Below are 14131 nucleotides of genomic sequence, written 5' to 3'. Positions count from 1 at the left end.
GCCCACCAGGAGGCAACCTTTGGGCACTTGTAGTTGCCTTGAAGCACTTTTGATGGTGTTTCTATTCAAAAAGTGCTGTGATTTTATTCTCATTATTTGATCTTTTTTTTTTTCAGGCTCAGTTATTTGCCAAGAGGGAGCATGAAGGAGTGGTCCAGATGTTGGAGGTGAGCTTGTAGTCCACATCTCTGGCAGCTGCGTTAACCTTTAACCCAATTGCTGTTTTCGACGTGTATTTCATTAAAGCACAAATGGACTATAGAGGATTTTATCTCGCCAGGCAGCACCAAGCAAAAAAAATTATTGAAATGAAATTTACATCCTGCACTCTGCACCATCCAAAACAACCACAGAGTAACCATAGCAACAGCTGCTTCGCCAATAACACGATGGTTGTCATCGGCCAGCTTATTTTGCTGACATGTTATTTTGCCCTATCAGACTTTGTTTTGAAATGAATTGTGTATTTGATTTTAGGAGTTGGTTGAACTGGTGTTGCGGAGGGAGCTGGTAGAGTATAGCTGTCCCTCTTCCTGTTGCTTGGCTTCTTTGTCCAACATACTGTCTCCTTAACTCAAAAGCGTCACAATAGAAAGTCTCGCTCCTGAAATTGGCCGTTATAAAACCCAATGAATGCTAATAGACAATCTGCAACCTGACGAGATTTTCGACTCTGGCTCTTTAAGCTACTGTTGTTGTTTCAGAAGCATGGATTTGAATTTCTTTATTCATTTTTTCTCCCCCCTTTTTCTGATATCTGTGCTAACCAGAGTACACTGGACTGCATGCAGGTACTGTTGACCTTTAACCTGCTTAATCCCCTGAACCGCATATTAATCTTCCCTTACACAAAATCCCGTCCAGCCCCTCTATAACCTTTGTCTACTTTCATTCCGACCCAATATTTTTGGCTTATCCGTGTGAATTGTGACAGTTCCCTTGTATTTTGAAATGAATGTGATTGTTGTTGATTGACAGCTCTTTAAATTGTTAATATATTGCATCTTCATCTTGCTGCATCTCGGTAAGAAATCATATTTGTGTAGGTGTTGCAGACAGGAAGTGTTGAGACTGTTGAATGTAAATGCAAGCAGGAAACCGGCACCGCAAGCACAACCTTCATGCACGTGTGTGTGTGTGAGTGTGTGTGTGTGTGGCAAATAAATAGTAATAGGGATGAAGAATGTGTATGGGACCTTTTCTGCTTGCCATTGCTCATTTGTAATCAAAATTTCACCCACGTTGCAAGTACAGGGAAAATCAAATTAAACATGAATATTTTAAGCAGATTTGATTTGTTTCATGAGATTGAATTAAAAAAAAAAATGCATTAAATGCAATATGGTCGACAATGTGCTTTTGTGCAGTCAAAGGTGCGAGACCTGGAGGAGAAGTGTCGCAGCCAGAGTGAACAGTTTGGCTTGTTGTCCCGAGAGTTGGAGAAGTTTCGACTGCAGGCCTCAAAGTCGGACCTGGCTGGCGCCGCCCTTCTCAACCACCCTGGCCTCTCTGTTTTGACAAATGGAGTGGGCCTTTCTACAGATCGAGGTAAAACAGAAAAGCCACCCAAGTTTTTTTTATTTAAATAACTGTACCTAATTGAAATAGTGACTTTATTTTTAGAAACAATAGCGACTTTAGATTTTCTGCCACTTATTCAACAGACGTGTTCTTTCCATCCAAATACTGTACTTGAAAATACTAACCTGATTAGTATGCAGCATGATTTATTTTTTTCTGCTTGTGGTCACAAACAAGCCCGTGCACATGCACTTGGCTTCCTCCTCTTGACTTGTGAGTCATCTGCTGTTCCAGTCAGCCAAGCAGAAAACTGCCGCCGTCATGTGAGGGAGAGAAAAAATAAAAACAAACAATAAAATAACAATTAATACTATATTTTAGCTTTTTACATCAGTATAAATACTAGGAATACATAGGTCTCCTTTCTGCATGTGAAAGTGCTTCTGGCCTATCCAGCTGGCATTTAACAAGTTGTGGGCCAATCTAACATCTCGCCCGTACATCCGACATCTTGTTCGTGTGTTTTAGACTGCACAGATGGCTCATGGGATATGGAGTCTCTGAGCGAAATAGCCTTCTGGAGTCTCGAGGGAGGTGACACTCTCTCCTGCCCCGAGGGTAACGGTACGCCTTAGGCCTTTTCACAAAAAGCATGGCATGTTCTCATCAGTAACGCAACTTGCATGAGACTGAGGTGAAAAGTGTCTGTGGAAAGAGTTAAGCCCCTTAGTGATGCTGGAGTGACACATGCTACCACAAGGTAGTGTGACCTCTGACTACAGACAGATGGAGGCAGGATTTCTCTCCGCTGTTTAATCAGTCAGGTTCAACCTTGAGCTTTCTGCATGTTGACCTCTGACCTCACCCACCTAGCCACAGTGAGAGCGATCCTGGATTGTGTATTAGCGCTCTCTCGCCTCTTTTCAGATGTGGCTGCGGCACTTCGCAGCATGGGGAGCACCCCGCACGCCGCCGGGCTGTCCAGAGCAGAACGCTCGCCGCTCACCAAGCATCGAGAGCTTCCCACCATCAGTGTCAGCAAGTCGGCCAACTCCTCCAGCAAGTCTGAAACTGCAAACCTCACCCCAAAGTCTGAGGGCCACCTTAGTCCGCACAAATCAAGCCCAACACACGAGGTATGAGAAGATGGATGATTTACTTACTTTGGCATCTCTATCAGATGGGAGCAAACACTAAAAAGCTATTTTTGCATTTGCAGATTAGAATATGAAACTCTTGATTACCTGTAAATGCAGTTGGGGGTAAAAAAAATCCAATAATAGGGTTATATAATCACATTAAATCTCATGTGGGGACATTAGCTGAATATACTATATAAGCTTTTCCATTCATTAAGTTAGGTACAGGCTCTTGTGTGTTGTGTGACCGACAGGTTTGGTCAGAGGTCTTATCATGCAGGCCTCTCCTTCAATTCAATAAAGATCGTGTTTGGTCAAATAATCCAGCCGCCACTGGATTATGTGGGTCAAATGGTCGTAGTTGTAAAATGCTTTAAAGGGAAGCTATAAATATACTTTTGAGATGAATGGATTTGACATACTCGAACAGCTTGTCACTTTTTTTAGTGTTAAGGATAAAGCACATTTTGATATCTTGCTTTACTTTGAGCGTTAATGACGTGCTATTTTTAGGAATGAGCTCGGCTGGCTTTAGCGGTTGAGTTTCACGCCACGTTTGTGATGTTCTCAGGTTGACACAGCCAGTGAGGTGGAGGAGCTGGACGTGGACTTGGCCCCTGCACCTTACGCTGCCAGCAGAGGGGCATCAAAGCTGCAGGTTTTTATTGCACGATACAGGTTTGTACATTTTTGATTGACACAAAAGAACGATGATTTAATCATGAGCTAACGTTCTGGCGAATGCACGTCAAACAGCTATAATCCTTACGATGGGCCCAATGACAACCCTGAAATGGAGCTACCACTCACTGCAGGAGAATACATCTATGTGTACGGAGGCATGGATGATGACGGCTTCTATGAAGGTAGGTTGACACTATATTTTTGTATACAATTTCATATTTATTGTTTTTTTTCCTCCCCCAGGCGAGTTGGTAGACGGAAGGAGAGGGCTGGTCCCCTCCAATTTTGTGGAACCCGTGTCAGATGACGACGTCATGGGTGCGGATCCGCCTGAGACTATTGAGCTAAGCCACAACAGCAGTTTGCACAGTGCCAGCCACCAGCATCACCTCCACGCAAGTGTCCGCGCCTCCGATAGAAGCGAGCTCTCTTCTGTCTGCGGCCCCGCCTCCGCCTCTTCCAATTCGGCCTTGGCTGTCTCAGCCCCCCTCACCAATGGCCTGGACTTGGATTTGGAGGAAGTGGGAGCGGACACTGTGCCTTACCCACGTAAGCTCACCCTCATCAAGCAGCTCGCCAAGAGCATCATCATCAGCTGGGACCCGCCGTCGGTGCCGGCCGGGTGGGGCAACGTGTGGAGTTACAACGTCTACGTGGACCAGGAGCTCCGGCTCAACGTGCCCTTCGGCGCCCAGACCAAGGCGGTGCTGGAGAGACTGGACATCAACCTCAAGACTTACCGCGTGTCCGTGCAAAGCCTGACGGAAAAGGGACTTTCGGACCAGCTGCGCTGCAGCATGCTCATCGGCAGGGACGTTTGCGTGGCCCCGACGCAGCTGCGCGTGGACCGGGTCACGGCTACGTCCGCCAACCTGTCGTGGCTTCCCAGCAACAGCAACTACGTGCACATTGTGTTCTTGAATGAGGAGGAGTGCGAGCTGGTCAAGGCTGGCTGCTATTCGCTGTGCCTCAATAACCTCTTACCCAGCCTGCAGTACAGCGTCAAAGTGGAGGCGCGGCCGCACCGCACGCCTTGGGAGTTACCCGTGGAGCGACGTCAACGCACAAGTGCCACCATCAACTTCAGCACGCTCATGGCAGGTCAGGATCTGATAGTTTCTCATCTGATTACATTTACCCGTGAGTTTTGAATAGTTTTTCCATTCAAGTGAAATGGACTACCCTACAAAACTACAGAGTTGGACCAGTCAAGCTGAAGAACATTTGGCTTTGACAGTTTTCCATTTGTAGATGTTTTAGCAAAGTAGTGATTAGATAGTTTTTTTTAGGAATTTAGAATAGTGACTAGTGTAATGTCGTTTGATTAAGTTCATTAAATGACGGCCTCAACTTTGCTTAAGTTTCATGCCCACAGTCTGGGAACGCAGGTACATATTGTTTTTGAATGTCTCTTGGAGGATTGTAGTTGTGATTGCCATTCCACCACCAAGACTGGCTGTGATTTTCTGCAGGCCCCCCTGACGCTCCTTTAGATGTACAGTTGGAGCACGGTCCTTCACCAGGTATCGCTCTCATCAGCTGGCTGCCCGTCACCATTGATTGTGCCGGGACCTCCAACGGAGTCCGTGTCACTGGATACACCATATATGCAGATAAGAAGAAGGTATGACCCCCCCCGTTTGTGAAATGTCCATCAACTGGAAATCAGCCCTTATTCTGATCGGATTGTTTTCCAAACAAAGGTGCTGGAGGTGTCTTCTCCAACAGCCGGCAGCGCTCTGCTGGGACCCTCCCAGATCCAGTCCCTACAGGCAGCTCAGGAGCTCACTGTTCGCACCATGTCAGCACACGGGGAATCTTGTGACTCTTTCCCAGTCAACGTGCCGTCCAAAATGGCCGCCATTATGGCCGGCTCGCTCGCAAGCGCCCCGGTGGCGCCGCCCCACGCCTGCGAGCCCGTCGGAACAACAAACCTGCCCTCGTTACTGTCTTTGGGAAAGTCCGCTGCCAATGCCTCCCCAGTCTGCCCGTCACCTCCGAACAGAGACATTTCTAGCCTCACAGCGGAGGCCGCTGCCAACTCTCCCCAAGTCCCACACTCACCAGCCTCATTTGTAAAGGCCTGGGCCGACCCCACGTCCGCTCCCGAGGCCACGTCGCCCGTTACGTCGCTCGTCACCCCAGTGGTAATCAACCAGATTCTATTCTTCCAGTTAAATCCGTTCGATTGACTGTTCTGTTCTTTCAGCAGATGAACCCTAACCCCAGTTGGTCGGCTCCCCAAGCACCTCCTGTAATGGCGGTCGCACAAACACCAGAGGCACCACCGCCGGCGGCACCTACGACGGATCAACGCAGAGATGCCGATAGCCCCGGAACGATACGTCCCTTCCCATCCATTACAGATTTCATCGAAGATCCCTGTGCCAAACTGGAAGCGCCGGAGCGCGTCCCAACACCGCCCAAAGCCCCAATCACAGACCTCCTTAACCCTTCGGACACTTTAATCCTTCGACCCCCGAGTACTTCACCGCTGGACTCTGAGGTTGAGGAGGAACAAGAGAACAAACGCTTAGTGTCAATTGAGGAGTTTTTGAGACAAGACAAGGACCCAGCGTACACAAAGGGACAACAGGTTAGCTCTCGCCCGTTGAATATCATTTCCAAGTGCTTTGAATCTAATCAACTGTTTCCAAGAAGCCTTGACGGGAATATTTGTGTCATTGCAGAGCTTTGGCACAGAGCTCCCCAATGACTACCTGGCTGACAACAGCCGCTCAGACCTGTCTGACATCCTAGAAGAGGAAGAAGAAGTTTACTCCGACCACCTGGTGGAAGCGCCCAACAGGGGATACACAATTACAGCTGGCAGAGTACGTATCCACGTGTCATTTTCTTTGCCCGAGTCATGTATATATTGAAAATAGCTTTTTTTGATTGTCATTCCTGTTTCATTTCTTTTTATTTTGCATGACTCTTTTTTCCTGCTTTATTTCACCATCTTTCTCGCTGGGTAACGGATACGATCGTAGGTAACCAAATCTGAGCCTTCAGACAGTGATGAAGATGTTCTTGAGAGGATCCTTAAGTTACCCCCTCAGCCGTATCGTGACAAGCAGCTATTTAGTATTCCCGAGGTGACAGAGGAAGAAGACGGTCATCACATACAGATTCAGCAGAGGCCCGGACACCTTCAACCCAGAGGCTTCCTTCATCAGTGTCACCACCAGCAGCACCACTTCAACGTGGATCCCGGATCCCTCACTAAAGAGCCTTTAACGAAGCAAGTCAAGCCCAAAATGCAGCACAGAGTTCACTATTCGGATGCGACCGACGCTGTCGGTTATCCCGAAGAAAAAGAAGTGCGTGGATGCGAAGGTCCGGCCACCAGGCGAGGTCCCGTCCGCTGTCCTGCCCCCAACAAAGACAGAGTACTACTTCGAGGGTTAGGGGACCGCCTTAGGAGGGAGGCCATGCTCAGGAGTCAGAAGGCTGCAACGGCGGCAGCGGCAGCATCTAACCCGGGCCATGACCCTACCCCGCCGCCAAGAACCTACCCAGTAAGCAAAACAGTACGCACGGTCAAATCACCAATCGGGCGTCGGATGGAGATTGACGTGGACTACGGGACGGATGACAGTGAGGAAGCAGATGCCACAGGGGAAGTGGTGCTAGAACAGATGAGCTCAGAGTGGTGGATCGAAAGCGCTCCAATGGAGCACAGAGGACCTTCGTACCGCCAAGGAAGAAAGACCTTGGTAAAAAGTTGATTTCCCCTTTCAGCTTTGCCCCAGCCCCATTTTTACCCCTTTTTAGCAGTTGGCCCTTCCCTGTACTGTAGCTCCATAAACACGAATCCCTCTTCAATCATCAACCCCTGTCGTTTGCTAAAGGCACGAATTCGATACGTTTTTTTGACATTGTAGCTCATCTTCATTGAGGCTTTGCATCTCCATGTTTGTGATCTGGTTCTTGGTGGTGTGCAACAAAAAATGTACTGCCGAGTGTTGCGTAAAATTCCCCTTCAATGAACTCATGAGCAAAAAAATAAAAAATAATATCAGTGTGTAAGCTGGAAGCCACAATCAGGGTGTGAAATTTAACACCGGAAAATTGTTAATAATGTCGCCTTATTGGAGAAAAGATTCTTTCAATTAAGTGAGAAAGAGAATTTGCTTTTTCCTGTGCTTTTTCCCCCCTTTGTTGTGCTTCCCCTGTAAATTGCTGCTGTCCATCCTTCCCTTGTATTTGAGATGCTTTCCTTATTCCTATTTTCTGTTTGGTGCCCAGGAGCCCAGTCAACTAACAAGATTGGAGGCGGGTCCATCATGGGGGCCAGACTCCAAATCAGTGGCTTTGCAAAGCCAGCAGCTGAAAGGTCAGAGACTCTCTTGGTTTTTTTCTTTTTTCCCCCTGCAGCGGGAATGTTGAAGTGATGCCGGCCCACCTGTGCTTCCCTCCGTCCCTCCCTCCCACCCACACGCCGCTAGTCAGATTAGCAGCATGTGTGGCTAGGGAGGAGTGCCAGCAGTGATGGAGAAGTGGGAGCAGCCCACTAAGCTGAGAACAAGCTTACCGTAACCTAAAGTGGCTTGTCATGACAGGGGGAAGTGACAATCTTAAAATAGTCACATTGATTAGCTGACAAAACCAGCAATGTTCCTCTTGCTTTCTCCTTTTTATTTTATTATTTTTTTTAATTTAATGAGACTCACTTTTTTGCTAGATCCGATTATTCAACACGCATTCAAGTCGATGCCAATTTTACCGTGCGGCCTGTCAGACTTTGTCTCTAGCATTCATCAGTAAGGATGTGAAACCGCAAGTTCTCTGTCCATGCTTCTCGCCAGCCACAGATGGCCTCCATAATGAGATAGAGAGCAGCTTCTCTTCGGAGCAGCTTAAGTCTCACTACAGCTCTTCAAATTTCTCTCACTTTGTCAAATTGGATCGACACGGTCACGGCAGCATTATGTACGCCTCGCCACTGCAATGCAGAGGCGGCCCCCAAATGTTTTCCTTTTTTTTTTAATTCAGTCACTAATGTAACAGAGCATACGAATTATGAAAGTCCTTGTTTCGTGGGGGGGGAAAAAAAAGTAGCATGCAATAAATTGCACTTGCGTGCGTGTTGCAAGTTGTTTGATCTAGATGAGATTGTGTCAAGCGGCACAGTTTCCCTTTCTTGCTGGCTTGGCTGTTGCAGATCATGAACGGGTGTGTGTTTGTCAAACAGCTCACACAGCTTAGGATCAGTGCTTTAGCTTGATTACCTCTTTTAAGGACACGCCTGAGCTAAGTGAGGAGCAATCTCCAGCAACTCGGCCTTGCAAGCATTTGTACAATATGTCAAGAACGTGAATAAATGATTTATTTTTGAATGATTTATTCTCCACGCACTTCTTGCAGGTTCTTTTGACTCAGCCAAGAAAAAAGGAGATCCCAGCCAATTGCGCATCTTTGTGGCCCTCTTCCCTTATGAGCCTGCCACCATGTCACCTAACCCGGACGCCGCTGAGGAGGAACTGCCCTTTCGAGAAGGACAGATTATCACAGTATGCACAATAGCAACAACAGAAGAAATATTTCACCCTATTAGCATTTCTGCTATTTGAATCCAGTGAAGATGAACAAATTAGTGATGCCAGCATCTCCTGAATTAAGAGTTGTTTTTCTACTCAGGTTTACGGTGATAAAGATTCCGACGGGTTCTACCGAGGAGAGTCCGCTGGTCGTTCGGGCTACGTGCCTTGCAACATGGTGTCTGAGATCCAGGTGGAGGATGAAGAAACCCGGCAGCAGCTTCTGCAGCAGGGCTTCTTATCAACCCCAGCGCCCGTAGAGAAGATAGGTATGGAATTTGTTTCAAATATGGATTGATGACTTGAAATTGAATTGCTCTTGGGCATCCGTACTAAAATATTTCATGTGCATAGTCTCACCCTTGTTCATGATTTAATGCAACAGGAATATGGCTACCTACTAATGCAAAAACTTAAACCCGCTTTGCAAAGTTAGTGGGCCTTATGCAGCAGATTTTTAGATCCATTTTGAACACGGCAAGGGAGGGGGGGAGTAGTAAGTTTTCATTAGCAGACAGCCTGGCCAAAGATCAAATCACATTGAAAGTGCACAAGTGTGAAAAAGTGGGTGCTGATATAATCAACATGTGACAGCTAGCGCCATACTCAGTTTTTCCATTTTCAATGGAGAGATTTTCTACTCTTGTGATTTCACTGAGCATAACGTACAGTGTAAGGAAAGTCACATGATCGCAGCTAAATGCTAATCATCATGACACTTACTTGAACAATCAAACGTCATCGACTGTTCCTGCATGAGGCCCACTTTTTTTTTTTTTTTAATGTCTCTTCAATATAAATGTGTGCTATAAGGGTACTTATTGTTTTTTTTTAATTCGACTGTGTTGCTGTTATGGAAATCATAACCATCAGTTCAATGGCTGTTTTTGTTGCCTTGCAAATTCAAGCTGACACTTTGCTTGCGTTTCCTGCTTTGTCGCCAGCGCCGAGCACCGAGTCATCGTTAACGCTCCAAAACCTTTTTCACTTCCACTGGCACTCGACTTTCACGATGTCTGCTGCTTGCTGCTTTGTTACTGGCTTTTCGTTGGCTCTTTGTTTGCACCCCCTGTTCTTTTTGCTCTGATTTTTTTATTTTTTTATTTTGGTGTCACCTATTTTGGTTTTCTATTCTAAAATCCCATGAAGGCACTCGTACACATGCACAGCTCCCACGTCGCCCTGTTCCACCGGCCAAACCGAGACGATCCAAGAAAGGTGTGTCCCATTCCCGCTGCCCTCCTTTTTTGGCTCTTCTCTGCTTTGCGTCTCTTTTTGTCTCTTTCGCCTCATCAATTACATTTCACACAGTGACCAGAGGGGATTTAGAATAGCTCCGTTACTTTCATATTCTGCCACTAAAGCTGTTTTGTAGCGTACATTGAAAATTCTAAAATCTAAAAATCAGAAAAGATCGTTTCTTACTTCTTGTAGTCGGCACATTTACCAGGCTCCTAATCCCTTCTGATCATTATCTGTGAGTTTGTACCGACTTTAAATTCAAAATCACTTTTTTAGCCTACGAGGTGTCATTTCCAGTATGTTTCTACAAACAAATATTTCCATTTTATCCCACGTCTCGTCTCTTCCAGTGGAGTCGGCAACACTCTGGGAGGAGAGTGTAGACTCCTCCAGGCAAGGTTTGTCATTTGCCCTTTGACCCTTAAACTCCTCTGCATGATGACATCTGTGGACGGACAGACGTTCTGTCAACAACTTGCATGTGCAGTGTTCATCTTGTATTTTTATGTCACTTTCCATTGTTGGTTATGTCAAAGTTAGCATCTTCATCCATCAGAACAAAAATTTTAATTAATTTTTTGATTTCCTAAAACATAATAGAGTGTAAGTGGTTGTCTGTGTTGGCCATTTTGTTGACAATCCATTTTTTTCCACCCACCCAATGCAATGAATTATGACAATATGTTTTTCATTAATTCTTCATTAACACCTTGACGTTAGCGATTGCAAGCATCCTAACTCTTCTTCCCTCAGGGCGCACCATTTTTTTTAACTCATCTTTTTCTTCACATTCTCTTGCAGTGGTGCTTCGTTCTGCATTCTGGTTGTCACCCTGAACATGGACGAACCTGTCTTATGATATATTTTCCTCCATGTGTAGATGCAAGGAGCCAGGCAGCTGCTGCACCTGCAGCAAACTCCGCCCCAGGATCTCGCCGGATGGTGGCCATCTTTGATTACGATCCGCGGGAGAGCTCACCCAACACCGATATCGAGGTCAGACACGCTGAGAAGTAATCGTTGTTGCTTGCGTGCGTTTATCTGACTTTAATCATTTGAATTAGGCTGAGTTGACCTTCAGCGCTGGAGACATCATCCATGTGATTGGGGATATGGATGAAGATGGTTTCTTCTATGTAAATATTGTATTAAAAAAAATGAGGGTGGCTTCTGATTCTGGAAACAAAAGTGCATTTTTTGTACTTTTCTGTTTGTGTTAGGGTGACTTGAATGGACAACGAGGCTTGGTGCCGTCCAATTTCCTGCAAGCTTTAACAGAAGATGCTCCAGCCGAGCATGTTTCCGCTCAGCCTGCACCAGAACACAAGAAAGAATCACAGGTAGCAAAGTACTTGCAGTTTGCGGCCTGACTTTTGCTTTTTTAACTCATTTCCTCCTCATCTTTTGTCTTTTTTTTTCAAACTGTCAATTGCTGTCTTACACTATTCTGTTTCTATTTCTCAAACTTGGTTGCTTTTTTTTTCTTTTCCACCCTCCGCTCTGCCATTTCCTGCATGACCTTTTTGCAGAAGCAGAAACGAACAGTGCACTTTGAGACTTGATTGTAAGTGTTGTCTGAAGGGGAGCCAGTGTCTTCTCCATTTACTCCCTGTTTGTTCATGTTCTTCCACTGTAGATCCACATTGCCCCCTGGATTCAATCCAAATGTGCTTTTAGTTACGTGCTCCCTCCGTCTGCACTATGAATGTGCTCTCGTACCTCAATTAGTGCAAAAGAACTTTATCACCAAACGCTTTTCTTCAATATTTTTTTTTGCCTCCCCCTGAAGGGAAGCTCCTCTATAGATCAACAAGATCCCAGGCCCTCAACAAACCACGATACTTTGATCCCTCAAGAAGAACCTCCATGCCCCCAGCCAACAGAAGACTCAGAACCACTGGCCGTAAGCAACACATTAGAACCGGACCCCGCCTCTCCTCCAGCTCCTCACCCAGCGCTGGCCCACTGCTCTGCAGCAGGCAAAAAGAAGAAAGGCTTCTTCTCCAAAGGCAAGAAACTGTTCAAAAGGTTTGGATCCAGCAAGAAAGAATGAAAGGCAGGACCTGATACTTGATACCATTTTTATTTTTAATTGAAGCACTTTCTTTCTCTTCACGATTCAGTCAGTGGCAATCACAGCTGGTAACGTTCAGTCATTTATTCAATTTAATCAATAAGTACATTTGCCTTAGAAAACTGCTAGACAAGCTTGGAATGAAATGTGCAATCTCGCTACTCCAGCAATAGCTAATTATCAAAGCAGCAGCTCCTTCTGTAGTTGTCACAGTAGAAACTGAAAGGTGTGGCGTCGCTCCACGACAGAAGGCCTCATGGAGCTTTAACTAAACGAAAGCTAACTTGTAGAAGCAGCAGCAGTCTTCCTCATCTGTCGGATGATTATTCACACATTCATTTTATCCCAAATGTGTTTCCGATGTTTGTCGTAATGATTATGTTCTGTATTGTAGACTCGCTGGAGTGTGCATGCAGTCGTCGAGTGGCACTAAAGACGGGGATGTGTGTGTGTGTGTTTGCGCTGTGTGTGTAAGTGTGCGTGCGCGCTATCCAAAGCAAATGCCTTTTTCCGATATTAGCACCGGAGCTCTCGAATTTGTCGCCACTGGCCTAATCGATGCATCCAAGCTAGCTTTGTAAAAAGAGCTTTTGAATTGAACAACTGCAATAATAACGTTTATTTCGATGCCCTCCTGATATTTTTTCACGGTTGTGGATAGTGTGCAGAAAGAGTGACATCTCCATGTGGAAAATGCCAAAATCTTGAGGTGCTTTTCCTGTTTGAAAACGCTGCAAAGAACTTCTAGCTTGCAGCCATTTTTAACCTGGAACTGTTACAAGCTAACTACTTAAGTAATTAGTCATTGTTAGTCAGAGAGAGCGGAGTCAATGGGGGTGGGGAATTTGAAAACGAGCCAGCACGTAGGTAAGGCTGAGTCCGCAATTAACCATCTCCACCCCCTTTTTTTTTTTTTTTTAGAGGCCAGAAGTTGTCGGAGTGTACAAAAACTCTTTGTGTTGTTGGATTTTATTTACGGCCTTGAATGCACAAGTATTACGTAACTGCAAATAGACTGCAAATGTAGTAAACAGTATTTAGCCTTACATGATATTGTTTAGTCTTCATATGTTGTTGTTTACAGCATATTTATTGATTGCATGAATACCAATATTATGCCCATATTATGCCTTATTTATTCATTTCATATTTATATTTTCTGTCTGATAATTTGAGGTGGAGATTGTCCAAATGCAGTGAAAAGATCGTTGTGTATATATGAGGAACAGTGTTTGGATCCGTTTTCCTGTATTTATATTGTAAAAACCTTTTTATATGGCATAAAAATGTTTTTATTACCGATTCGCAAGCTCATCTGTAAATATTTTTTGCATGTCCATGCGGCATCCATGCGGTAAAGGCTTAGTATGCAAAAGAATTGAAAGGTGGGTCTTTTGATACAAAAGAAAGTGTCTATTTTCACATTAAACAAAAAGTGCATTGAGCATGTGAATTTCTCTGTTTTGTGCAAGAATGGAAGCAAAGTAGGTCATCACTTCTTTATTTCATACTTAAGACATTTTACTTTAGGTAACTACAATTTTTTTTTTTTCTAGAAATGGAGGAAAGAGTTTGCAGGCTTTGCTCCGAGCCACACGGCACCCATGTGAACTAGCACAAACCACACTCTGGGTAACGTGGAGCCTCGCAAGACATACTAAGCCGCTTCCTCTTTTTTTTTTTTGACTTCCGGAGAGAGGCCGCACTGTCCCCGAAGCCAACAGTACACTCATCCATAAAGTAGGAAACACTACACTGTGGCGAGGAGTTTAGTAGTGCTTTCTACTTTATGGATGACTGCACTGTATATCTGTTGGTGGTCTTCCAGCATCTGTGGTCTTCTCTTCTGCACCTGCACAGGAACACACTGCAACCCCCCCTCCCCATTCCACCATCGACACTTCGATCACCACACAGTTAACATTCCC

General features: G+C 45.4%; 1 protein-coding gene across 4 annotated transcripts in view; it reads left to right on the top strand.

Moving 5' to 3' along the window:
• The window catches only part of tspoap1 (TSPO associated protein 1), a 40692-nt gene extending 27044 nt beyond the window's left edge, over positions 1–13648 (top strand). Inside the window, exons 12-34 of one of the 4 annotated variants that reach the window (XM_088398984.1) lie at positions 117–167; positions 478–510; positions 1368–1548; positions 2050–2145; positions 2449–2657; positions 3232–3338; positions 3417–3526; positions 3588–4445; positions 4706–4732; positions 4817–4968; positions 5048–5491; positions 5554–5940; positions 6035–6178; positions 6338–7063; positions 7596–7683; positions 8715–8860; positions 8988–9156; positions 10037–10105; positions 10480–10527; positions 11010–11125; positions 11194–11265; positions 11350–11469; positions 11919–13648. In XM_088398984.1, coding sequence (XP_088255110.1) covers positions 117–167; positions 478–510; positions 1368–1548; positions 2050–2145; positions 2449–2657; positions 3232–3338; positions 3417–3526; positions 3588–4445; positions 4706–4732; positions 4817–4968; positions 5048–5491; positions 5554–5940; positions 6035–6178; positions 6338–7063; positions 7596–7683; positions 8715–8860; positions 8988–9156; positions 10037–10105; positions 10480–10527; positions 11010–11125; positions 11194–11265; positions 11350–11469; positions 11919–12182 — 4617 coding nt within the window. In that variant the 3' untranslated portion in view covers positions 12183–13648. Of the gene's footprint in view, positions 1–116; positions 168–477; positions 511–770; positions 792–1367; positions 1549–2049; positions 2146–2448; positions 2658–3231; positions 3339–3416; positions 3527–3587; positions 4446–4705; positions 4733–4816; positions 4969–5047; positions 5492–5553; positions 5941–6034; positions 6179–6337; positions 7064–7595; positions 7684–8714; positions 8861–8987; positions 9157–10036; positions 10106–10479; positions 10528–11009; positions 11126–11193; positions 11266–11349; positions 11470–11918 lie in introns of all 4 variants that reach the window. The other 3 variants (XM_088398986.1, XM_088398988.1, XM_088398987.1) reach the window with 3 other exon arrangements.
• The last annotated feature ends 483 nt before the right edge of the window (positions 13649–14131 follow it).

The sequence above is a fragment of the Syngnathus floridae genome, chromosome 15 (genome assembly GCF_059516105.1).
Source record: "Syngnathus floridae isolate MCC-2025c chromosome 15, RoL_Sflo_1.0, whole genome shotgun sequence".
NCBI lineage: Eukaryota > Metazoa > Chordata > Actinopteri > Syngnathiformes > Syngnathidae > Syngnathus > Syngnathus floridae.
Note: the sequence above shows the minus strand (reverse complement) of the source record. Positions and strands in the feature narration are given on the sequence as shown.